General features: G+C 43.4%; 1 protein-coding gene across 5 annotated transcripts in view; it reads right to left on the reverse strand.

The window, feature by feature from the left end:
• Window positions 1–26,549, reverse strand: part of CHD8 (chromodomain helicase DNA binding protein 8) — a 93,800-nt gene that overhangs the window by 29,393 nt on the left and 37,858 nt on the right. For 4 of the 5 annotated variants that reach the window (XM_040416824.1, XM_040416821.1, XM_040416822.1 and 1 more), the window contains exons 6-18: window positions 24,767–24,881; window positions 23,848–24,033; window positions 11,706–11,774; window positions 11,566–11,621; window positions 11,290–11,491; window positions 9,029–9,166; window positions 8,823–8,944; window positions 8,457–8,700; window positions 6,317–6,526; window positions 5,980–6,123; window positions 1,134–1,389; window positions 834–1,044; window positions 429–624 (exon numbers count right to left, since the gene is read on the reverse strand). In XM_040416824.1, the coding sequence (XP_040272758.1) occupies window positions 429–624; window positions 834–1,044; window positions 1,134–1,389; window positions 5,980–6,123; window positions 6,317–6,526; window positions 8,457–8,700; window positions 8,823–8,944; window positions 9,029–9,166; window positions 11,290–11,491; window positions 11,566–11,621; window positions 11,706–11,774; window positions 23,848–24,033; window positions 24,767–24,881 (2,149 nt within the window). The remainder of the gene's footprint in view (window positions 1–428; window positions 625–833; window positions 1,045–1,133; window positions 1,390–5,979; window positions 6,124–6,316; window positions 6,527–8,456; window positions 8,701–8,822; window positions 8,945–9,028; window positions 9,167–11,289; window positions 11,492–11,565; window positions 11,622–11,705; window positions 11,775–23,847; window positions 24,034–24,766; window positions 24,882–26,549) is intronic. The other variant, XM_040416825.1, reaches the window with a different exon arrangement.

Below are 26,549 nucleotides of genomic sequence, written 5' to 3' on the forward strand. Positions count from 1 at the left end.
CCTCTTCTTCACAGCAAAAATGTTATAACATGAACAGAGTTGAGAAAAAGACCTTTAATCCTAACTTCTACAAAACCTATGAATAAAGAATCAAACTAATATGAAAAGTTGTTATTCTAAAAATCGTCATCTACTTGCATATTATAAGTTATACCAGCAAGAATTAGTCTTTATGTAGAAAACTATGATTTAAATCAAGCCTTACCGACTAGTGATTTAAATCAGTTTGATTTAAATCAAATCCACCCTGTGAGCTACTGAACTGCAGACCGAATATACTGCAGTCCGTGTCACTCACTTGCCACTGTCTTTCTCGGCAAGCTTTGAGAGCCACTGGTTGCAGGCAAGTCAAAGAAGGCAAACAAAACTAGAAAAATATCACAACACGAAAAAGGTGGATTTATATAATGCAGAAAAATCATTTCTACCTGGAGATCATTTTGAGGATTCCAGTCAGAGTCAAAGATAATGCAAGTATCTGCAGCTGTCAGGTTGATCCCAAGTCCACCAGCACGTGTGCACAGCAAGAACACAAAGCGGTCAGAGTCTGGCCGACTGAAACGATCAATTGCAGCCTGTCGCATGTTCCCACGAACTCTACCATCAATTCTTTCATAGAGGTACCTAAAGATATGGGAATTAAATGCCAGGTCTTGTTTAATACAGTAAAACAATTAAAACCAAAATATTTCTTTAAAAGCTATAAAACGGTGGGAACAGTTGTGAAAACAACTTGAAAAATGGATCCTACAGCTAATATATTATTGAAGGAAAGTGTATGGATTTCAGGTAAATGTATTTTATCAACAGATGAGAAGACCTACGATGCTTACCTGCGCTGGATGAGATAATCTTCTAAAATATCCAAACATCGAACCATCTGGGAAAAGATCAGAACCTTGTGGCCTCCAGCTCGAAGCTTGGGTAGAAGCTTGTCTATTAACACCAGTTTGCCAGAGGAGCGCACCATAGCTTGTAAGTGGAAGTCTGAAGGGATCACAGGGGTTGCTTCCCTAAAGTCAGATAGTATCTTCTCTTCCGCTCCTTAGTGGACAAAAATAAAAGCACAACAGTGACCAAAAAAATGAAAGAAAACCAGGCAAATATATAGTCAATATAGGTTACACACATACCAGTAATGAGGTAGGGGTGATTGCAACATTTCCGCAGTTCCATCATGGTGTTAAGCAAATTAGGTGTATTGGACTGACTGGCACCTTTAGTCAAGAATGAAAAATTCTTTTCCAGAATAGCCCTGTAATATTTCTTTTGAATATTGGTTAATTCAACTTCAATAATGGTTTCCTGCTTAGGAGCAAGATTCTTTTCTACGTCTTCTTTTAACCTTCTCAGCATCATTGGCTTCAAGATGGCTTGAAGCTTTTGTACCTAAAGATCAAAGATATACATTAGGATTAACTGGCCCATAGACAAATCCCATAGCTTTGATGAGGCCATGGCTGTTCCTGCATGAAGTCTGTAGACTTTTATCCTATTTAAATATAGGATTTCTAGCGAGCATCAACTCATTTATAGAAAAAGTGGGTTCAAAGAAAATTGCCACTTATATGCTTTTGCTTCTGAGGTAGATATATCACATCCAAATGAAGCTATAGGACCCGATATGTACACACAGTCTCTATACTAGGCATCCTCAAACTGTGGCCCTCCAGCTGTTGTAAAACTACAACTCCCACAATGCCCTGCTGTAGGCTGTTCGGGCATGCTTAGAGTTGTAGTTTTGCAAAAGCTGGAGGGCCGCAGTTTGAGGATGCCTGCTTTATATGGTGCAGCAACAGAAGTCAAAGCTGTACAAACCATTGGTACCATGAGCTTATCCTAAGATTTCAAGTCCTGCAGGTTGTCCAGTTAGTAGCTACCATACATGAACTCCTTACACACAGTTTGGAGATACAGTTGTGTTCAAAATTATTCAACCCCCACTGAAATTGAGTGTTTTGGCCAGTTTGACATTGATTTTGATCATTTCAGTCATCTTGTTTACAATTAAATCAAAGAGGCACTTGTAAGTCAGACAAATATAACATAACATTTATAATGAAATAACCACAAATGTCTTTTCTGTGCTCACATCATTATCAGTTTTATTCAACCCCCAAGTGACATTCAATCTTAGTACTTAGTACAACATCCTTTTCCAGTTATAACAGCTTTTAAACGTGAAGCATAGCTTGACACAAGTGTCTTGCAGCGATCTACGGGTATCTTCGCCCATTCTTCATGGGCAAAAGCCTCCAGTTCAGTCACATTCTTAGGCTTGCGCGCTGCAACTGCTTTCTTTAAGTCCCACCAGAGGTTCTCAATCGGATTTAAGTCTGGTGACTGCGATGGCCACTTCAAAATGTTCCAGCCTTTAATCTGCAACCATGCTCTAGTGGACTTGGAGGTATGCTTGGGATCATTGTCCTGTTGAAAGGTCCAACGTCTCCCAAGCCTCAGGTTTGTGACGGACTGCATCACATTTTCATCCAATATCTCCTGGTACTGGAGAATTCATGGTACCTTGCACACGCTGAAGCTTCCCTGTACCTGTAGAAGCAAAACAGCCCCAAAGCATGATTGACCCCCCCGCCATGCTTCACAGTAGGCAAGGTGTTCTTTTCTTCATAGGCCTTGTTCTTCCTCCTCCAAACATAGCGTTGATCCATGGGCCCAAACAGTTCTAATTTTGTTTCATCAGTCCACAGAACACTATCCCAAAACTTTTGTGGTTTGTCCACATGACTTTTGGCATACTGCAGTCGACTTCTTATTCTTTGGAGACAGCAAGGCGGTGCGCCTGGGAGTTCTGGCATGGAGGCCTTCATTACGCAGTGTGCTCCTTATTGTCTGAGCTGAAACTTCAGTACCCACATCTGACAAATCTTTTTCAGTTCCTCAGCAGTCACACGGGGACTTTTCTCCACTTTGCGCTTCAGGTAGAGCACAGCAGTCGAAGTCAGCATCTTCTTTCTGCCACGACCAGGTAGCGTTTCAACAGTGCCCTTTGCCTTGAATTTGCGAATGATGCTTCCTATGGTGTCTCTTGGTACGTTTAACATCTTTGCAATCTTCTTATAGCCATTGCCCTTCCTGTGAAGAGAAATTACCTCTTCTCTTGTCTTCCTGGACCATTCTCTTGACTTCACCATGTTTGTAAACACACCAGTAAATGTCTAGAAGGAGCTGAGTATCACAGTCCTTTTAAATCTGCCTAATTGGTGCTTATTATGCTTGATTGCTGCTCCTTGACATCCACAGGTGTTTTCAATACCTGATCGAAAACACTTGAATGAACCTCTGTTCTTAAGAGTGGTAGTCTTTAAGGGGTTGAATAATTGTGTCAATGAAGAAATCACAAAAAAAACATTTAATACTTTATTACAAAAACAATTGATGTCATTTTAGTTGCATTTGGTTCTTTAAAAAGTCCTTGTAAGATTTCATTCTGAACACAATTACAAATGTACACTAAATTCCCTAAAACCCTTTACAGCATTGGGGGTTGAATAATTTTGAACACAACTGTAGACTTACTCAGCAAAAGATGCAGCATGGGGAACGAGACACCGACACATCTTTTTTTTATTTTGGGTAATGTAGTCGGCTCATTGTCTAGAGTTCCCATTGAAGGCTTTGGACACCTTTGTAACAATTTTCCTTATCGATTTAGATGTATTTTGGGCAAAAGACATTTATTTAAAAGGTTTTTATTAAGGCTACTTTCACACTTGCGTTCGGAGCGGATCCGTCTGGTGTCTGCACAGACGGATCCGCTCCTATAATGCAAACACTTGAATCCGTTCAGAACGGAACCGTCTGCATAACTGTTTTTTTCAGATCAGATTTTTCACTTCGTGAAAACTCAGATCCGACAGTATATTCTAACACAGAGGCGTTCCCATGGTGATGGGGACACTTCAAGTTAGAATATACTAAAAGAACTGTGTACATGACTGCCCCCTGCTGCCTGGCAGCACCAGATCTCTTACATGGGGGCTGTGATCCGCACAATTAACCCCTCAGGTGCCGCACCTGAGGGGTTAATTGTGCGTATCATGGCCCCCTGTAAGAGATCGGGTGCTGCCAGGCAGCAGGGGGCAGACCTCCCTCCCCTGTATTTAACTCATTGGTGGCCAGTGCCCCCCCCCCCCTCCCTCCCCTGTACTTAACTCATTGGTGGACAGTGCGGCCGGACCCCCCTCCCTCCCCTGTATTTAACTCATTGGTGGCCAGTGAGGCCGGCCCCCCCTCCCTTCCCCCCTAATTAAAATGACCGACCCCCCATCATTGGTAGCAGCGGAGAGTTCCGATCGGAGTCCCAGTTTAATCGCTGGGGCTCCGATCGGTTACCATGGCAGCCAGGGCGCTCCTCCTACTGGTAAGTGAAAGGTCTGTGCGGCGCATTGCTTACAGTACAGACATGTCACTTACCAGTAGGAGGAATGCCCGGCCGGTCACAGACATCGCAGGTAAGTATAATGCTTCTAAAATTGCTAAGTAATCATGGCAGCCAGGACTGCAGTAACGTCTTGGCTGCCATGGTAACTGATCGGAGCCCCAGCGATTAAACTGGGACTCCGATCAGAACTCTCCGCCGCCGGGGGGGGGGGGTCGGTCATTTTAATTGGGGGGGGGGGGGGGGGGGGGGAGGCCGCACTGGCCACCAATGAGTTAAATACAGGGGAGGGAGGGTCTGCCCCCTGCTGCCTGGCAGCACCCGATCTCTTACAGGGGGCCATGATACGCACAATTAACCCCTCAGGTGCCGTTAATTGTGCGGATCACAGCCCCCTGTAAGAGATCGGGTGCTGCCAGGCAGCAGGGGGCAGTCATGTACACAGTTCTTTTAGTATATTCTAACTTGAAGCGTCCCCATTACCATGGGAACGCCTCTGTGTTAGAATATACTGTCGGATCTGAGTTTCACGATCGAACTCAAATCCGATGGTATATTCTAACAGAGGCGTTCCCATGGTGATGGGGACGCTTCAAGTTAAAATATACCATCGGATTGGAGAAAACTCCGATCTGATGGTATATTAATAGGGACTCCTGACTTTACATGGAAAGTCAATAGGGGACGGATCCGTTTGCAATTGCACCATATTATGTCAACGTCAAACGGATCCGTCCCCATTGACTTGCATTGCAAGTCTGGATGGATCCGTTTGGCTCCGCACGGCCAGGCGGACACCAAAACGCTGCAAGCTGCGTTCGGGTGTGCGCCTGATGAGCGGAACGGAGGCCAAACGGTGCCAAACTGATGCATTCTGAGCGGATCCGCATCCACTCAGAATGCACTGGGGCTGTACGGATCCGTTCAGGGCCGCTTGTGAGAGCCTTCAAACGGAACTCACAAGCGGAACACCGAACGCAAGTGTGAAAGTAGCCTAACAATGTTGCACCGTTTGGCTTCTTCAGCAGTTATGTTTCATAGTACATTGCAGCTTTGTTTGCCGGATGTGTTATAGTGCCCGTATACTGTATGTGGGCACTGCTACAATTCACTGCTCTCAAGGGTGTCATGTCATACACCTCTGAGACCAGTATGTGGTATAGCCATGCGATATACAGGAACGCCATCATTGCAGCCAGAAAACCATGCTTTATAAATATGGTTTACTACAAACAACTCACAAAAACCCTGATAAATATAAAGCCTTATATGTCCTCTCAAATATAAAGGGGTATTCCAAATATTACATTTTTACTATTAGATTGGCAGGGGAACCCATTGATCATAACTACATACCTTTGGCGCATCCAATGCCAGTCTAAACATATGCCAGCTTCTTTTGCACTGCAATCTGCAACAGATTTACGCCAGAAAACTGGCATATATCTGAGTAAATGACCCCCTTTATTTCTAGAATAATTGAGACAAGGGAGGAATTCGGTGCATATGGTTTGTGCAAGCTTGTAAATACATAGGCATTCACTCCTAACAATCAGCTAGAAAAGCCATGCTTCATGTACCTGCTCTTCTGTTTTCAGATCTCCAAAGTCTTTCAGAAACTCTGCCTCTGATGCAAACTGCGTTGGCTCCAAGAAATGTAACAGACTGAAAAGCTCCTCCACTGTGTTCTGCAATGGCGTTCCAGTTAATAAAACTTTGTGCTCCTGAAAAAAAATATATATATATTTTTTAAATTAAACGAAATTGAGAATTTTGGAGCATGCAGTCCATACATTGTGAAAACTGAATACTTAAAACTCAGTCGCCGTGGAGTTGCAATGATATCATTCTCTGTTCATACTGACTAGCACTCCAATTCCCATATATCTTTTGAGACACCCATGTTTTTATACTTACCAGGTCCATGTGCTTCAAGCTATCCAACAGTTTGCAGTTTCTGTTCTTTAGACGATGAGCTTCATCAATGATGACACAGCGCCATTCTATTTCTCGCAGCTCAGGGCAGTCAGAAAGCACCATTTCAAATGTTGTGATCAAGGCATCAAACTTATAAGCTCCGGGAATCAGGCGACCCTGTCGATTGAAACCAGTAAGTCCACAGTCAGACTAAATAAGGTTTCCAAATATACAGAAGAATAAAGAGAAGTTTACATGGAGTAGCTATGTAGCAATATTACAAAGCCATAAAACCTCCATAAATTTATTGTGGTGAATCATATAAATTCTATTCTAACAAATAGATTCTTCTCATCAGAGGGACTTCTTCACCTGTGGCTGAGCAAGGACACATGCTCTATTTCAGCTTTCAGCTTTGGAGGAGCGACTGCGCAGGTGCCGCTGCCTGGAAGTGTAGTGGTACCTGCAGTTGCTGCTCCAAGGCAGAGCTTCTCATCTTTATATTAACTCCAGAACAAGCTGTGTCCTCATATTCCTGAGCTCCTAGCTCATGCATATGAAAATTGCTCTCAAGGATGTACAAGTCTACCAGAGGTCCACAGTTCTTTTTCTGAGGTCTTATCCGATTTCTTAATTGGAGCAGTGGTGCAGGCAGGAAATTGTCAGGGCTGGGCGTAATCTAGCAGCAGGTTGGCATTTCAACTGCTGGGACAACCCCCCAACAATTGAAGAAGTCCTACTATGGAGATTAATCAATTTGCACATCTCTAGTGAGATTATTTTAGCAAAAACACTAAAAAGTAAGCAACCCGTTGTACGGCACCAGATATTTCTCAGATAGGACATAAAACTGGTGACTGACTCCCATTGGGTGTCCAAGGAGCCTGGCCTATGGACAGCAAGTCCAGTTATGCAACTGGGGTGGAGAATGTTTTGTGCAGAGCAACTGTGATGTTAGAAAAATTCACCAATCATATCCAAGGGCTGGTAATGTGCCGAGATTGATATTAACTAGTCTGTAGTTATCCTTAAAAGGGTTTTCCTCTGGACAGGTCATCAGTATCTGATCAGTGAGGGTCCGACACCCAGGATCAGCTGTATAGCGGCTGTGTTTTTATCACGCTTAGCCCCATTTAATTCTATGGGACTGAGAAGCGCCTCGGCCATGTGACCAACAAACGTGTCGTCACTGGCCTAGGTCTGAGGCGCTACTGTGAGCGCCACTGCCTTCTCAAAAGAGCTGATCGGGGGGGGGGGGGGGGGGGGGGGTCGTCTCGGGTGTCCGATCCTGACTGATCAGGATAGGTCATCAGTATAAAAGTCTCAGAAAACCCCTTTAACACCTTCACTTCCAAGCCAGTTTTCACCTTAAATCCCAGGCCGATTTTTGCAAATCTGACATATGTCACTTTATGTGGTAATAACTTTAGAAAGCTTTTACTTATCCAAGCCATTCTGAAATTGAAATGGCTGTTTTGGCACAGTTTTTTTTTTTTTACACAGCGTTCACCTGACAGGGGTGGAACATGTCATATTTTAATAGAGCCGGTCGATACAGACGCGGCGTTACCCAATATGTCTACTTTTCTTTTTTTCCCTATTTAAAAAAATTATATTTAACATTTTTAAATAAATTTTGGGCTTTTTTTTGTCCCACTCTGGGACTTGAGCTTTTGGGGTTCTGATCCCCTGTACAATGCATTACAATACATCTGTAATACACTTACAGCTTGCCTGTGAGATCCAGGGGGCTGGATCTCACAGGCTCACAGGAAGGCAGAAACGATGCCCAAGGAAGTCATCGGGCTGTTTTCCCTGCCATTGGGTCCCCGTCACAGCAGCGCGGGGACCCGATGGAAGCTCACTCCCTCTACAGACATCACACGTGCCGTGGTCAGCGCTGACCGGAGCACATCTAGGGTTAATGCGCCGGCATCAGTGTTTTCACTGGTGCCGGCACATTCAGCAGGGGTCTGGCTATAAGTGACTGCCGATGAGCGTGCTGTAGTGCTACGCCGCTGGTATTATAAACACAGTAGCCAGCGCCGTACTGAACAGGTTAAGGAAAGAACTTGAAATTGGTGGTATGCTGCTGTCAGATACATGCACTCAATGTCATCCAATTACTGAGGGAACTGACCTTAGAGTCTTTGCAGTACATCTCATACTGCTGAATCATCTGTCGACTCGCCAAGCTGCCATGATATACAATGGTGTTCATTTGAGTCCAACTTGCAAACTCCCTCTCCCAGTTGGTAATGGTGGAAAGCGGAGCAATAACTAGAAAAGGCCCCTGGACTCCTACATTGTACAATTCCTGCAAAAATGTAATGGACTGGATGGTCTTTCCCAAGCCCATTTCATCAGCCAGGATACAGTTTTGCCTGCAAAGAGAAACATGAATACGGTTACAAAGATTTTCTTTGAAGGCCCATCTTAAGTACTACATGAACATGCAAGAAAGTATTTCAAATACTGATGTAATAATGAAAGCCATAAGCTGCACCTGTTGTACCAATTGAAGAGCAGCCAATTCACCCCCTCTAACTGGTATTCTCTCAGCTGGTTTCCATGCCTGTATTCCTGCAACAGATCTAATTTATTCCAAGACGTAGAGGCCGGCCTTGCCTTAATGGGAACAAATTAAATCAAATTACTTCAAAGAAATCTACAGATTGAAAGATTTACTTTACCAACAGAGCTGCTACTCACCACACGCTTCAGACTGGGCAGACGAGATTCTATAACTTTAAATTCCTCAACCTTCCCTTCATCTACATCTTCTTTAAGTTCCCAAGTGCTGTCTTCGTAAGGCAATGAACACCACTTCACCAGATAATACACCACGGGCTGAAAGAGGAAGCAAGCAGGTCTAAGGGCTGTATCACACCGACAGATTATCTGACCAATAGTTGGTGTGTGTAAACGGCCATCTGACCAATGATTGGTCGGAAAATGTGTCAGATAATCTGTTGGTGTAATACAACCCTAAGTCACAGTTTTTTTTTTATTCAGCTGTAAGGCTCTGTTCACATCTGCGTTGTGGTTTCTGTTATAAATGGAAAGCAAAATGCGCGTGGCAGCAACTGCTGCTCCCCGCTGACTTCTGAAGGGGTCCGCTACATTCTGCTGCAGGGTCTGCCATTTTGACAGAATATAGCACTGCTTTTCTTCCCTTTGTAATCTGCATCACCACCTTACAGTGAAACATCTTAGACGTGACCAACCAAAACTGCATGGAAAAGTAGTCCCTCACGGTGGCCTACAAAGAAAATGACCAGTTTATATAATATATGGTGGAACTGAAAAATCTCAGGAAATGTGGATAAGGGCTCATGCACACAAACATATTTTCTTTCCGCGTCAGTTCCGTTTTTTTGTTGCGGACCGTATGCAGAACCATTCACTTCAACGGGTCCGCAAAAAATAAATAAAAAAAAACACAGAAGTTTCTCCGTGTGCAATCCGTTTCTGTATGTCCGTATTTCTGTTACGCCAAAAATAGAACACGTCCTATTAATGTCCACATTATGGACAGGGTTAGTACTATTCTATGAAGGGCCAGCTGTTCCGTTCCGCAAAATACGGAATGCACACAGATGTCATAAGTATTATTTTGCGGACCGCAAAATACATACAGTCGTGTGCATGAGCCCTAAGGTGGTAGTCTTGTCCAAGAGGTTCTATTGTACAGATTTTACAGAACACAACCTATAATGTCTGGCTTCAGAGATTCCAGCAATGCAGGTAAAGTCTTGTGCAGACAACTGAAATTTAGCTTTTATGTTATCTGGCATCTTTATTTTTAAAGGGATTGTCTTCAGCAAATGGTATTGATCATGTAGAGAAAGTTACGAAGTCAATGTTCAGCTTTGTAAAGTACACAAGTGAGATACTCTCAATGAGAAGCTCTAGTGGGACACATAGAAAGGGAGAGTACAAAGAGGAGACTCCCTTAAAGGCTGGGTAAACACGGGCGTTGCGGGAAAATGTGCGGGTGCGTTACGGGAACACCCGCGATTTTTCCGCGCGAGTGCAAAACATTGTAATGCGTTTTGCACTCGCGTGAGAAAAATCGCGCATGTTTGGTACCTTAACCCGAACTTCTTCACAGAAGTTCGGGCTTGGGATCGGTGTTCTGTAGATTGTATTATTTTCCCTTAGAACATGGTTATAAGGGAAAATAAAAGCATTCTGAATACAGAATGCATAGTAAAATAGCGCTGGAGGGGTTAAAAAAAATAAATAAATAATTTAACTCACCTTAGTCCAGTTGATCGCGCAGTCCGGCTTCTCTTCTGTCTCCTTTGCTGAACAGGACCTGTGGTGAGCATTCATTACAGGAAAAGGACCTGTGGCGACGTCACTCCCATCATCACATGATCCATCACCATGGTAAAAGATCATGTGATGGATCATGTGATGGATCATGTGATGACCAGAGTGACGTCACCAAAGGTCCTGTTCATGTAATGAATGCTCACCACAGGTCCTGTTCAGCAAAGGAGACAGAAGGAGATGCCGGTCTGCGCGACCAAGTGGACTAAGGTGAGTTAAATTATTATTATTATTTTTTTAACCCCTCCAGCGCTGTTTTTCAATACGCATTCAGAATGCTATTTTCCCTTATAATCATGTTATAAAAGGGAAAATAATCCCGATCGTCTCCTAGCAACCGTGCGTGAAAATCGCACCGCATCCGCAGTTGCTTGCGGATGCTTGTGATTTTCACGCAACCCCATTCACTTCTATGGGGCCTGCGTTGCGTGAAAAACGCAGAATATAGAGCATGCTGCGATTTTCACGCAACGCACAAGTGAAGCATGAAAATCACCGCTCATCTGAACAGCCCCATTGAAATGAATAGGTCGGGATTCAGTGCGGGTGCAATACGTTCACCTACCTCATTGCACCCGTGCGGAAATCTCATATGAACGCAGCCTAAGTAATAATTCTCAAACAATGTAACATACCTCCCCATTGTCTTTATCAACACTATGTGATTCATCTAGAATTCGATCAACCTCAACATAGTCTGGATTAAAGGGCTCCTCATCCTCAGGCATGAAATGGCGCATCTGAGCCATCTTGGTCTTGAAACGTTTGAGCTTCTGGTGGATGCGTTTGTCTCTCTCCAGCTGCTGAATTGTTGCCCATTCACAGTGCAGATAAGAGCTAAAAGAAATATAGTTGGCATAAAAGTAGGAAGATGTGTGCAATTATAAAGTGCTGAATTCAGGCATACTCACTAATTCTTGTATTTGACAAAAAATTCTTCCGCATCAATATAAACTCCCGTAGGAAGCTGAGAAGACAGAAAAATATCAAAGCTACGTCAGAAGAGGAAGGAAAAAAAAAGTAAATCTAATAACGATGGACATTTCCTTACCTCTTTCTTCACCACTCTCATAGACAGGATTTTGTCTACAATTGCAGCATCTTCTTCACTTGGGTTCTCCTGAAAAAAGAATTATTTGAACGATAATGTTTGATATAATGCAAATTATTTTTTACTAAACAATCAAAACTGCATATTATTAAATATTGTATGAGAGAGAGAGAGAGAGAGAGAGTGAGTGAGAGTGAGAGTGAGAGTGAGAGAAAAACCTGGGGAAGTGGTTAGATACCGCTGTGACGTCTGGGGAAGTGAAGGAAACAAGTTTTAACAAACCTGGATGGATTCACACATGTATTGTAAACGAGTAAAGGAAAGATCTCCTCTTTTTTTCATATCCACTTTTTAGATAAAAAAAACAAAAAAAAAACTCGATTCTTTACGGTAAGAGCAGTGAGACTATGGAACTCTCTGCCTGAGGAGGTGGTGATGGTGATTTCACTAAAAGAGTTCAAGAGGGGCCTGGACGTATTTCTGGAGTGTAATAATATTACAGGCTATGGCTACTAGAGAGGGGTCGTTGATCCAGGGAGTTATTCTGATTGCCTGATTGGAGTCGGGAAGGAATTTTTTCCCCTAAAGTGAGGAAAATTGACTTCTACCTCACAGGGTTTTTTTTTTTTTTTGCCTTCCTCTGAATCAACTTGCAGGATAACAGGCCGAACTGGATGGACAGATGTATTTTTTCGGCCTTATGCACTATGTTACTATGTTACTGTGGCCAAATGTCACTGTAAAGTGTTAAGTGAAGATATAAAGAATTTTGGTTTCCGGAGTTTTTTTTTTTTTTTTAAGAATGTTCTAGGTATGACTTTTGCAAGCTTTTAACAACCACTTAAAAAGCTAGAAAATTAATCTGTGGGAAGGAGCCCATTGCTTACGGAAAAAAAAAAAAAAAAAAAAAAAGTGTAAAAACTGCATGCGTGATTTATACACAGCTGCCTAGGGGAACTCTATTGTGACTACTGAGGGGAAGTTAAAGGGCTTCTGTCACCCCCCTAAAGTCATATTTTTTTTGGCTCCTTAAAATCCTTATGCTGCGATTTATCAATATACAGTTTAGTGCTCTTACTCATTTTCGTTCAGTAGTTTCTTCAAAAAATTTACTTTTATAATATGTAAATGAGCGCTCTACCAGCAAGTAGGGCGGCTACTTGCTGGTAGCAGCCGCATCCTCCTTTCATAATGACACCCCCTCCTCATGTTGATTGACAGGGACAGCGGACGCGCTCGTCCTCTGGCTGGCCCTGTCTGCATTCAAAATCTCGTGCATACGCCGTTGGGCTGACAGAAGCCCTTTAACACCTCAAGAGACAGTCGAGGCTTGCATATCCTAGTTTTTTGATAAGTATACAGGTGAAACTCGAAAAATTTGAATATCGTGCAAAGTTCATTTATTTCAGTAAAGCAACTTAAAAGGTGAAACTAACATATGAGACTCATCACATGCAAAGCGAGATATTTCAAGCATTTAATTGGTATAATTTGGATGATTATGGATTCTAGCTTATGAAACCCCAAAGTCACAATTTTGAGGTCCCCTTTGCTCAGGGGGTATGGATTAATTACCTGACTAGAGGGTGACACTGAGCCTAGAATATTGAACCTTTTCACAATATTCTAATTTTAAGCTGCATTAATGCAATTCCTTTTAAATTACTTTACTGAAATAAAATGGACTTTTGCACGATATTAGATTTTTTTGAGTTTCACCTTGTAGATTAAAGGGTTGGCCAGTTTTCACCTTCTGACATGTGTCACTTTATGTGGTAATAACTTTGGAACAGTTATCCAAGCCATTCTGAGATTTTCTCGTAACACATTGAACATCATGAGAGTCATAAATTGGAGTCAATATATTTCACCTTTATTTATGAAAAAAAAAAAAAATCTCCGCTTTAAAACAGAAATTGATACCTCATAAAATAATTATTTATGTAATATTTATAACATTCTGCGGTCTTATTAAACCCTCATACTGATGTAAAATGGAGAGCTTAGCCAACATATCCTACTGTGGAGACATGTCCTCCACAGTAGGATATGTTGGCTAATCTCTCTATTTTACATCAGTATGAGGGCTTAGTAAGACCGCAGAGTGCACCTGTCTTTGTAAAAGATATTGTTATTTTGTTTGATTATCACATCCACACGTTTGCTATCCTGTGTAGGATGTCTATTGTGGTACTTGTGGTCTGCTGCGGGCATCCTCCATTGTATGAATTTTGCTGGGGCTTGCTATTAGCAGCAGACCACAAGTACAGGATGCACCACTGCATATGAGGTTGAGCACTTTCTGCTTTTCATTACCACGCCAATTTGTAGTTTATATATTACTTATTCCCCATATGTCTACTTTATGTTGGCATCATTTTGTAAATGTCATTTTATTGTTTTAGGACATTAGAAGGCTTAGAAGTTTAGAAGCAATTGTTAAAATTTAAGAAAATTTCCAAAACCCACTTTTTAAAGGACCAGTTCAGGTCTGAAGTCACTTTGTGGGGCTTACATAATAATAGAAACCACCCATAAATGACCCCATTTTAGAAACTACACCCTCAAGTCATTCAAAACAGATTTTACAAACTTTAACCCTTTAGGTGCTCCACAAGAATTAAAGGAAAATGGAGATGAAAATTAAAAATTTTACTTTGACAGATTTTCCATTTTAACCATTTTTTTTCTGCAACACATCTAGGGTTAACAGCCAAACAAAACTCAATATCTATTACCCTGATTCTGCGGTTCACAGAAACACCCCATATGTGGTCGTAAACTGCTGTATGGGCACACTGCAGGGGGCAGAAGGCAAGGAACGCCATATGGTTTTTGGAAGGCAGATTTTGCTGGACTGTTTTTTAGACACCATGTCCCATTTGAAGCCCCCCTGATGCACCCCTAGAGTAGAAACTCTCAAAAAGTGACCCTATTTTGGAAACTAAGGGATGAGGTGACAGTTTTATTGGTACTATTTTGGGGTACATATGATTTTTGATCACTCTATATTCCGTTTTTTGTGAGGCAAGGTAATACAAAAAAATGGCTGTTCTGGCAAAGTTTTCATTGTTTGTTTTTTTACAGTGTTCATCTGACAGGTTAGATCATGTGCTATTTTATATAGAGTAGGTTGTTACGGATGCGATAATATCAAAAAGGTCTGCTTTCTTTGTTTCAGTTTTACATAAAAGCATTTATGAAAAAAAATATATAGTTTTTGCGTCTTCATTTTCTGAACGCCATATTTTTAAATTTTTCTGCTGATCATCTTGTGCAGGAGCTCGTTTTTTGCAGGAAGAGTTGCCATTTTTATTGGTACCATTTTTGGGTACATATGATTTTTTTGATCATTCAATATTACACTTTATAGGGCAAGGTGACAAAATTGTTTTTTTTTGTTTTTGTTTTACGGTGTTCACCGGACGTGGCAATACTTAATGTGTACTTTTTTTATTGTTCTTATTTAAGTTTTATACAATACGAGCATTCTTGAAACAAAAAAAAAATTATGTTTGTGTCTTCATAGTCTGACAGTCATATTTATTTATTTTTTTGGCCGATTGTCTTGAGTAGGGTCTCATTTTTTGTGTTATGAGGTGAGTATTTGATTAGTACCATTTTGGAGGACATACGACTTTTTGATCACTTGGCATTACACTTTTTCTGATGTAAGGTGACAAAAGGGCTTTTTTGGCAGTTTTTATATTTTTTTCCACTGTGTTTATTTGACAGGGTATATTATGTGATACATTTAAGCTACTTTCACACTCGCGTTTTGTGCGGATCCGTTGTGGACGGATCCGTTTGTATTGTGTTTAACATAGCCAAGACAAATCCGTCTTGAACACCATTGAAAGTCAATGGAGGACGGATCCGTTTTCTATTATGCAAGTGAAAACGGATCCGTCCCCATTGACTTACATTGTATGCCAGGACGGATCAGTTTGGCTCAGTTTCATCAGACGGACAAGCAGCGTTTTGGTGTCAGTCTCCAAAGCGAAATGGAGACTGAACTGATGCAAACTGATGGATTCTTAGCGGATCCTTTTCCATTCAGAATGCATTAGAATGCAAACTGATCCGTTTTGGACCGCTTGTCAGAGCCCTGAAGGGATCTCGCAAACGGAAAGCCAAAACGCAAGTTATAGAGCCAGTCAATACGGACGCGGCAATACCTAATATGCGTTTTTTCTTTATTTGATATTTTTATTATAAAATCAGGGGAAAGGTGCGTTGTTTTTTATTTTTTACTTGAAACAATTTTTTTTTTTTTATTATTAAAAATACTTTTTTTAACTTTTTTTTTCTTTCTGTCCCACTCGGAGACTTTCGGGGTCTGATCCCCTCCGTAATGCATTACAATACATACATTGCCTGTTAGTGTATTACTCAGTGTAATACACTAACAAGTTGCCTAGGAGACCCAGTCTGGGGCTGGACCTCCTCGGCTTCAGTAGAAGGCAGGTCCCGATGCCTCTGCAAAGCATCGGGTTGCCTTCTCACCCATCGGGTACCAACGCAGAGTGGGGACCCAATAAGATCCCTTACTGACCGCAAACACCTTCTATGCTGCGGTCAGCCCACCCGATCACCATGACGTAATAGTACGTCAAATTGCGGCAAGTCACCTGCCGCTATGATGTACTATGTCATGAAGGGGTTAATTCCCCTCAACCAAGTTGATCTGGTCATATAGCATTTTACACCTGGATCTTGGACTTAGATTTATCCTGAAATAGATGCATGCATGCATGCATGAACATAAGACTGCTTGAAAGGGGTTGTTAGAGATAATTAAATATCTTGGACAAGCCCCATGGGTGGTCTAAAGTAAAATGGATGCTGCTATACTTGCCTCTTTGCGAGAACAACACTGAAAGAAATAGCAAAGTATGACATCCTTTTTAGAACACTCAAGTCCTTGTCCAAGATTTTTTTAACCCCTTCCCGACCATCGGCGTAATAGTACAGCGTTGCGGAAAGTGACTTCCCGACCAGCAGAGTAGTACTACGGCGCTCTGATCGGGAGGGTGCAGGAGCTGCGCCCACCCAGCTGCAGTGGACCGGCTGTTCCCGTTAGCCGCACCCCTTCTATATGCACCAGCATCGGTGAAAACACAGATGCCGGCGCACTAACCCTTGCAATGCCGCAGGTCTGACCGTGGCATGTGCGGGGTGTGTGGAGGGAGGGAGCTCCCTCCCCGTTTCCATTGGTTCCCCTGGATCTCACAGGCAGGAAGGCTTCAAGTGTATTACACAGAAGTATTGTAATGCATTGGAGAGGGGATCAGACCCCAAAAAGTTGTGTGGGGGGAAAAAGGGGAAGAAGAAAAAAAAAAAAAAGTGTTCTTTTCCCATAATTAAAAGGGAACCTGTCACCTGGATTTTGGGTATAGAGCTGAGGACATGAGTTGCTAGATGGCCGCTAGCACTTCCGCAATACCCAGTCCCCATAGCTCTGTGTGCTTTTATTGTGGAAAAAAACCGATTTGATACATATGCAAATTAACCCGTGATGAGTCAGAGCTTGAAAATATGACTCTTCTCTGGTCACACAAGATATGACTCTTATGTTAATTTGCATATGTATCAAACCGTTGTTTTTTTTTACACAATAAAAGCACATAGAGCTATGGGGACTGGGTATTGCGGATGTGCTAGCGGCCATCTAGCAACCCATGTCCTAAGCTCTATACCCAAAATCCAGGTGACAGGTTCCCTTTAAGTAATAATAAAATTGTAAAAGAATATTAGACATATTAGGTATCGCCACATCCGTATCGACCGGCTCTATAAAAATTATCACATGATCCAGCCTGTCAGGTGAACGCAGTATAATAAAAAATGTATAATAAATAATAATAATAGCCAAAACAGCAGGTTTTTTCACCTTGCCGCACAAAAAGTTTAATACCAAGTGATCAAAAAGTCTGATGTACCCTAAAATGGTACCAATGAAAAAATCATCTCAACCCGCAAAATTTGAGCCCCCACATAAGACAATCACTCAAAAAATAAAAACCAATGGCACCCGTACACCAATCCATCAAAATCCGCGCTGCAAAAGCCATATGGCGCTCCTTCTGCTCTGAATCCTGCCATGTGCCCCCATAGCAGTTTACCACCACATATGGGGTGTTGCTGTATTCAGGAGAAAATGGGTAACAAATTATGGGGTGCTTTTTCTCCTGTGACCCCTTGAGAAAATGAAAAATTTAGGGCTAAAGCAACGTTTTATTGTAAGAAATAAAACTTTTAATTTTCACAGCCAAGTGTTTCCAAATTCCGTAAAACGCTTAGGGGGTCAAAGTGCCTCCAAAATCCATATGGTGCTCCTTTACTTATAACCACTGCCACGTGCCAATAGAGCAGTCTACCACCACATATGGAGTATTTCTGTAAACTGCAGAATCAGAGTAATGCATACCGTTAACCCTTGCTGTGTTGCAAGAAAATAATTGATCAAAATAAAAAATCTGCATAGAAATCGTATTTTTGTGCTTACCGTAAAATCCCTCTCTCGTTCAATTCATTGGGGGACACAATGAACTGAACGAGAAAGGGATTTTACGGTAAGCACCAAAATCCAATTTTCTCGTTAATGTCATTGGGGGACACAGCACCATGGGATGTCCCAAAGCAGTCCCCCGAGGGTGGGAAGGAAATCTCATGCAAAAAGTTGGACGCACAGGTGCTGGAGAACCCCGTGACCCAACCAGACCATGAGAGGCCATAGCATGAAATGGTTCCAAAGAAAAGGAAAAAATATGGGAGACAGTCATGACAAGTGCCTGGGAAACCAGGCCTGCAAAAAGGAAACAAGGTAAAAATAAAGCGCTAGAGGATAGGGACAGGGCTGGATGTCCTGCACTAGGACCAAGAACTGAACAAAGGCGCACTAGAGAGCCCGAGGAAGGATCCGGAAGAACCAGGGCTCTCCCTGAAGAAACAAGAGAGCAGCACAGCAACGTCTGTTAAAGACCTAGCGCTCTGCATATAGAAGTATGCTCCAGGAGGAGAATCCATAAGAGGACAGACCCAAAAATAAAAAATAGACTATGAGAGTGCCTGGCAGGAGAGAAAATGCCTGGAAAAAGGACGGAAGCAGTCCTTAACCAAGGAAAAAAACTTCCTGGAAACAGGATAAAAGACCCTGTGGATCACCCCTCGGCAAAAAAAAGGCGATTCAGAAGGCTTGGAAGCACAGGGACCCGGCCAGTAATAGGACCTAGCAAGGAAAAACTCTAAATTGTCTCAGACTAAAAACACAGCAGTCCATGGCCAACCTATTTAAAGGCCAGGGTAGAGAGGTAACAAGGAAGCACTGGAGGCTAAACGATTGAGAGAAATCATGGGAAGAGAGCAAGCTTCCTTCCACAGCAAGGCAGGTGGGAAAAGAGAAACACCTTATGAGAAGGTGGAAACTCCATCCTGCTAGAGAAAGCAGCCAACCCCTGGGGAAGGAGGGGGTCCTACGTAATGGCCAGGCCAGGAGAAGGGAACGTAAAGACCTGCTTCCCATAAAAAGGAGGCGAGGATCAAGCCTCAGAAAAACAAAATATTGCTGTGAAATGTAAAACCAAAGATATCCCTGGTCACATGAAGTGTCAGGGAAAAGGAAACCAGTAGCAGGCCCCGGTAATACAAGCAGAGACACACTTGTCTGAAAGATATTGGAGTAGAAGGGAGAGGACTCCAAACAGCCTAAGGAGAAACAGTTCTCAAAACGAGGGAAAGCTCCATCTCAAAAGTGACCAATACGATGTAAATTGCAAACCATAGCCATAAACTCACAGATACCAGGTACTTGACCTGGGGGAACGGTAAGAAAGGTTAGAATCTCAATAGGGCAACAAGCCTATGGGGACCCAGGAGGGAAAAAAAACAAACCGGTGCCAAAGAAGCAGCTGTCATACAGAGCATGTGCAGTCAGAGATGCCGTGAGTAGCTTCCCCAGAGGGAACCAGCCAGCTACATGGTGGAAGAATCATTGGGGCAGGGACTCCAAGCAGGATTACCCAGTCAGAGGCTCAAGAAGGGTCCATAGAACTGGACCACCTGAGGACAATAGCCAGAAAATCAAGGGAAAATAAAATGTATCCACTCTAGGGGAAAAAAAAACATTGGCCATGGTTAACCAACCGTCCCAAATGTAGTGACTAGCAATCTGTATAACACTGTACCAGAAGGGGCAAGTACAGCACCCTGATTTTGTAAAAGAATCACCAGAAACCCATATGTCAGCAAGTATGCAGAAGACACAGGGGAAGCCGGGAGAGACTACACTGACATGTAGAAACCAGCTACCAGCAGAGCACAATATAACCCCCAAGGAAGGGGGAAGAAACTGACCGGTGCAGACAACGGCAAGGCCCAAGCGAACGGCACTTCTGTCATGTAGCACCACTAATCAGAGAGCATAAAGGTGTACCAGAACGCCTGGACCATGCGACCATATCAGATACCAGAGCGAGCAGCGGAAAATTCCACCCACTAGGTAGGCGAGTGGCGCTCACTAGTCCTGTCATAGCCATATCAGAGAGGACGCCCAGCAATGACCCGAAATCTGCAGTAGCGGCTGGTGTTCGCAATGCTTTGTACCCCTGCAGGACAGAACATCCAGTGGTGATCCAGGTACTCTGCCAGGACTGGGCCATGTAACTCTGAAAACAAAGCAGAGAGGCAGTAACAACAACACGAGTACTCCATAGTGAAATGGAGTAACGTGACTGTGCGGAATACAACAACACTTTATAGGGTTGACAAAGAACGAACTTAGCATTACAGCCAACAACCTGCCCAGGAGGGAGAGTGGTTGTCTGGTGCATAATAGGACTGAGAAGTCTTGTTAAATAGTGCATCAAGCAATAAAGTAAAAATCATGCCTGGTACAAGGACAACCAGACTTGGTGCACTCAAGGGGCCGGGTTCAGGAGGTACTGCACCGAGTGTCAGATCTGAACAGGCCAGCCATATACTGGTTCTAACAATTGCAACTCTACACCGCTCATAACCAGAACAAGAGTGATGAATACAGCGTCTGGGGATGGAATCATCACTCCGCAGGAAGAAAGGACCCCCCTGCTGGCAAGATGGAGGCTCTTTCTGCTAGAAACAGAAGTTAGGTGAAAACCAGCACCCACAGGGTGAAAACCTACACTTGGCTGGCATAGGAGGAGGGGGAACCCCTCCCAGAAGCCGAGAGGGGCCAGGAAAAAGCCCGGGATGTGAGTGAGAGAAAACGCAGCCTAGGCGTGGAAGCAGCCAGGGCCTCCATTAATGAAGTGGCCGGAAAAGGTGCACCGTCGGCGGGACGGAACCGCGGGAGACCAGGGGCCCTCCGGAACAGAAAAAAAAAAAAAAATGGGTGTGGGGGCCTCCTGAGGAGGAGCGACGCTCAGGGAGGGAAGAAACTAGGCAAAAGGAGCACCTGGGGCCAGAGGACAGGCCAGAGAAGATGCGGCCTAGTCCCAGCAGAAGCCAGGGACTAAAGTAGCCGTGTCCCCAAAGAGGTGAGGGAAGGGCCGGGAGTGGCATGGGTGGGCAGGGAGGAGAAGGATATCCAAGGAAGGAAGGGGAAGTAGGAACCTACCCAGGTCCCTCTAATGGGTTGAATCCCATCCCCTGGCCAGGAAAAAGGAAGGGGGGGGGGGCTAACCCGGGGGAACCCCCTGGGGCAGGGACACAGGGGAGATACTATCCGGCGTCTTCAGGGTCACCCCTTCGGCAAACACTTGCGTGGGATTGCCGGCATACCACTGCGGATGCAGTAATGGGGGACTGGGTGACCGGCAAGGTACTCAGAGTACGCGCCTGCAGGGGGTGCAACTAAAGTGGATACCCACGATGGAGCCCCATCCTGCAGCAGGCAGAGACCTGCAGAAGAAATGAAAAAAGAATAAAATAAAAAATCAAAAGCAGCAAGACCTGCAAAAAAACAGCAGGTCATGTCTGCCTCCTACAGACACTAGACTAAAACTGATTAGCCTAGTGGCTGTGGAGAGGGTATAGCCCACCTGGGCGGAGCCAACCTTTTTGATATCTAGTGTCGCCTCCTAGTGGTAGCTGGGCCTATACCCATGGTGCTGTGTCCCCCAATGACATTAATGAGAAATGAAATTTTGAAATTCCGCCTCCATTTTCCTTTAATTCTTGTGGAACACCTAAAGGGTTAAAGTTTGTAAAATCAGTTTAGAATAATTTGAGGGGTGTAGTTTCTAAAATGGGGTCATTTATGGGTGGTTTCCATTATGTAAGCCCCTCAAAATCACTTTATATCTGAATTGGTGCTTAAAAAATGGTTTTGGAAATTGTTGAAAATTAAAAAAAATGGCTTCTAAACTTCTAAGCCTTCTAACGTCCTAAAAAAATGAAATGACATTTACAAAATGACGACAACATAAAGTAGACATATGGGGAATAATAACTATTTCATGAGGCATTACTATCTGTCTTAAAGTAGAGAAATTAAAATTGACAATTGTGAATTTTTCCAAATCTTTGGTAAATTTTGGATTTTTTTTTTTATAAATAAAGGAAAAATATATTGACTCAAATTTACCACCGTCATGAAGTACAATGTGTCGAGAAAACAATCTCAGAATAGCCTGGATAAGTAACAATCTCAGAATGGCCTGGATAAGTAAAAGTTATTACCACGAAAAGTGACATGTCATATTTGCAAAAAATGGCCTGGGCAGGAAGGTGAAAAAGGGTTAATTATCTCAGACAACCCCTTTAAGAAATTATTATTATTTTAGATACCTAGCTTAAGAGGGTTTTTCCGGTTTCATAAAAAAAGATTAAAAAATAAATAAAACACCAGCATTGAACTTTACTGCAATACAGAAGTCAGATGCTGAATTTCTGAGTGCATTTTTGGCCTGAGGTCTGCGTTTACATCCCTGCACACGACTCACGGGGAGCGTCTGAAGCATCAGGTCTCTGCCTCTCCTTCCCCTCCCAGCTTGAACATTACACATCCAAGCCTGCTTGAAGCCCTGCCCTAATACACAGCATCAAGTCCATGGGGTGGGGTCCAGAAGAATACGCAGAACACCACCGTCAGAGGTAAGGTCATTGATGATGCGGTGTCGACAGGGCATAGCCTTACAAGCCTTACTACGGCTCAGATAGATATGAGGTCATCAGGACAGGGAACCAACACAGTAGGAAGTGTCATGTGACTAAGGCTCCTTTCACATCACAGTTTCTCCTTTCCGTTCTCCGGCTCCATTGAGGAGCAGGAGAACGGAAAGGATGGATTCTACAGATAACCGAGACCTAACGGAGCCTGAAGACCCCATAGACTATAATGGGGTCCGTTCGGTGTCCGCTCAGAATATGATTTTTGAGCGGAGACTAAAGTCCTGCATGCATCATATTCTGAGCGGACACGGAACGGACCCCATTATAGTCTATGGGGTCTTTAGGCTCCTTTACGCTCAGTTAGGCGTCAGTTATCTGCAGAATCCGTCCTTTCCGTTCTCCTGCTCGTCAATGGAGCCGGAGAACGGAAAGGAGAAACGGTGATGTGAAAGGAGCCTAAGACGGAGATCAGGAAAACGGGGGATTACATATAAACAATCTCTATTAGTAAGTGATAACTAGGGATGAGCGAATTGACATTGCATAAGACTCCGTTGTAATACTGTATGGAGCAGGAGCTCTGAACAGTATTAGAATGTATTGGCTCTGATGAGGCAAAGTTATTGCTTCGCGAAGTGTCATGAGACTGGTACCTTGGAACTGAACCCTAGCTCGGTATCAAGGTTCTTTACAGTAATAATTCATTCACAAAGTTATTACACAAAGTCTCATTGGAGCCGCTCCGTACAGTATTACAACAACGTTTTGTGCGAATCGACTTCAGATGAAGCATTCGAAGTCGATGCGCTCATCCCTAGTGATAACGTGTTATTTCCTGTCGATTGAAAACTGCAAAACCGGAATACACCTTTAAATACTATACTAGACCAACCATTAGAGTATTTTCTAAGAAACGAGAAGCATAAAGGATTTGAAATATTTTTTGGCAACAAGTATGTGTAGGGGAAGGTCTATACACACACTATGTATAGAATATGCTTCTTCATATTGGAGGGGCAACAATACTTGTAAAGGAAGCTGTAATACTCACAACAAAGAACTGCATGGAAGGGACAGCTTCATTGTCAGGCATCAGGATGGGTTCAGGCAGAAGGACAGGCTCGTTTTTGACAGGACCAGTCACATCGACTTCCTCATCATCTTCGTCATCGGTAATTTTAATGTCCAAATCTTCAGTGTACTTTTTACGTTTCACTTGGCGATTTGATCGTCTCTTCTGAAGTCAAGGAAAAAAAAAAATAATGAATGCGACAACTATTTTAAGTACTGTACATTTATCCTGAAATGTAACAGTTAGCAATAAAATAGCATAAAAAGGAAAGAGTAAATCTGATGCGAGGGAGTTTTCCGACAAGTGCATGACCTAGCCACTATTTGGCCTCCTAAACTGCCAGTCATGAGGTCATTTGGCCACTCAGCCTTCGCAGCCATCCATCTACCTGCCCTGCAGCGCAGGCCTTTCTACGTGTTCAATGTTGTTTCTGTAACCAGAGTTAGAGTTCTGACCTGAAGAATTAGGGGGTCATTTATTAACCTGAAATACACCTATAACCGCAATGGTTAGTTGCGCCACTATCTGAGACTTCTCCCCGCTCATGCCAGGTCTAAAAAAAAGTGGGTGGAGAAGGGGACAGGAATGTCTCATTCACCATTTTCTATGCCTAGGCGTAGAAAATAGTCTAAAAGTAAGAAAACTAGGAAGCTGTCTTACATTTGGAAGCGGCGCTGGATGCGCCGAAGTTATGGGGAGGCAGGCGCTATTTCATAACTTCGGAGATCCACCGCCAGCGCTTTATTAAGACAGGCGTCTAAAACTGCGGTCTTAATATATCACCCCCTTAATTCTTATTCTGGGAGGAACGTTTCTGCGTTGTATACCGACATCTCTGCATAAAAAGCCATTTGGACACCATTTACAGACGGAGGCCTCAGCATTGGGAGCACAGTACCTGGACACTATCTTCATCCTCAGCTGGAGAAGCCTGAGATGCCCCCACTTCAGCATCAGAGTTATCAGATGATGGGTTGCGCTTTCTTTTCTTACTTACAATAGGAGTGATGGTACTGGAAACAAAATGAAGACAGTTTATAATCAAAGGACTTCACTTTTGCTCCTCAATAGACAAAGGGGCAATGTTTAGCTAGAACGGGTCGTCGTTTAGCGAGAAAGGGGCAGCTTATAAGCAACCAACAGGTGTGAAGGTAGCCAAAAAATAAGCCTCTAAAGATGCACCAAAATTTATAAGCCAGCGTGAGTCACTGTGGTAAACTATGGATAGCTTTATGCTGACTGGGGTTGAAAACCTGCATCACTGTGTGAACCTAGCTTAAACTGGTTGCATCATCTATGACACTGGTGGAATATCACTAGGATATTCCACTAATGTCACATAAGTGTGGGTCCCAGAGGTGGGACCTGCACCTATCTCTGTAACGAAGGCCCCAAAGTAAACATGTGCGGACACCCTCCATTCATTTCTATGGCAGTTCCAAAAAATAGCTGAGCGCTGCCTGGGTTACAGGGCAGTCCTATAGAAGTGAATGGATAGGAGGATGCGCTCAGCTATTTTTGAAACTCCCATAGAAATGAATGAAGCGCATGCATGGTGCGCTCTCATTCACTTTGGGGGCTTTGTTTTAGAGATTGGTGCGGGTCCCAAAAGGGATATGGCACCAATGTGTAAGGTGGCACAACCCCTTTAAGATGTAGGGCCATGATGTGCTAAATTTTACAGCAAAATAGGCCTACTTCATGTTCTAAACTGTGAGGCACACACACACTCGCTGCTGGGGAGGCAGTTTTGACTGAAATGATAAATGTAAAGGCTTTGGTTGTTTCGGGTATCAAATTTTCGATACCGAATCCATACTTTTGTCTGGTATCGACCTTGATACCGGGATTTGCCTTTTTTTCGATACTAGGCTTCGCTATTGCGCAGTCTAGTATCAGAGAACATGGAGCACGCTGCTCTCAGCACGCTCCGTGTTCTCCTCAGCAGCACAGGGGAGAAGGAAGCAGTCTCTCCCTCCCCCTGTGCCGCTGCCATCAATGAGGAGAGAGAGGGGCGGGCGCACTGCGCCACCAATGAAAGTAAATGTTTAATACAATTCCTGGAGGCGGGTGCTGGCGGGGAACTGCGATCAGCAGCAGTTGACCCCTCAGGTGCTGCACCCGCCTCCTGTATTAAATGTTAATTATCAATGGTGGCGCAGTGCACCCCCCCCCCCTCAACCCCCCCACTATTATAATCATTGGTGATGCAATGCGTCCCCCCCCCCCCCCCCCCCCAAGTATTAAAATCATTGGTTGCAGTGGCCACAGGGGCCCCCCCCCCCCCCCATCGGTGGAACAGTGGCAGCTTCTGATCGGAACCCCAGCAGTGTAATCCTGGGGCTCTGATTGGTTACCATGGCAGCCAGGACACTACTGAAGCCCTGGCTGCCATGCTATGCACAGGGCAGCAGGGAGAGTGTGAAGTCCTATTCACCCTAATAGAGCTCTATCAGGCTGAATAGGACAAGGGAAGAAAAGATCCAAGGTTCTAGCCCCTAAGGGGGGAAATAGTTATTAAATAAAAAAGTAAAAAAATAATTTAAAAAAACCACCAAAATATTAAGTATAAATCTCCCCCTTTCCCAATTTTTGGTGTTTTATTTTTTTTGCGTGGTATCGAATGATAGAGTATCGCAATACTTTTTTTATGGCATCGAAACAACCCTACTTTGCTCATA

This window comes from Bufo bufo, chromosome 2, assembly GCF_905171765.1.
Source record: "Bufo bufo chromosome 2, aBufBuf1.1, whole genome shotgun sequence".
In the NCBI taxonomy this organism is placed as follows: Eukaryota; Metazoa; Chordata; class Amphibia; order Anura; family Bufonidae; genus Bufo; species Bufo bufo.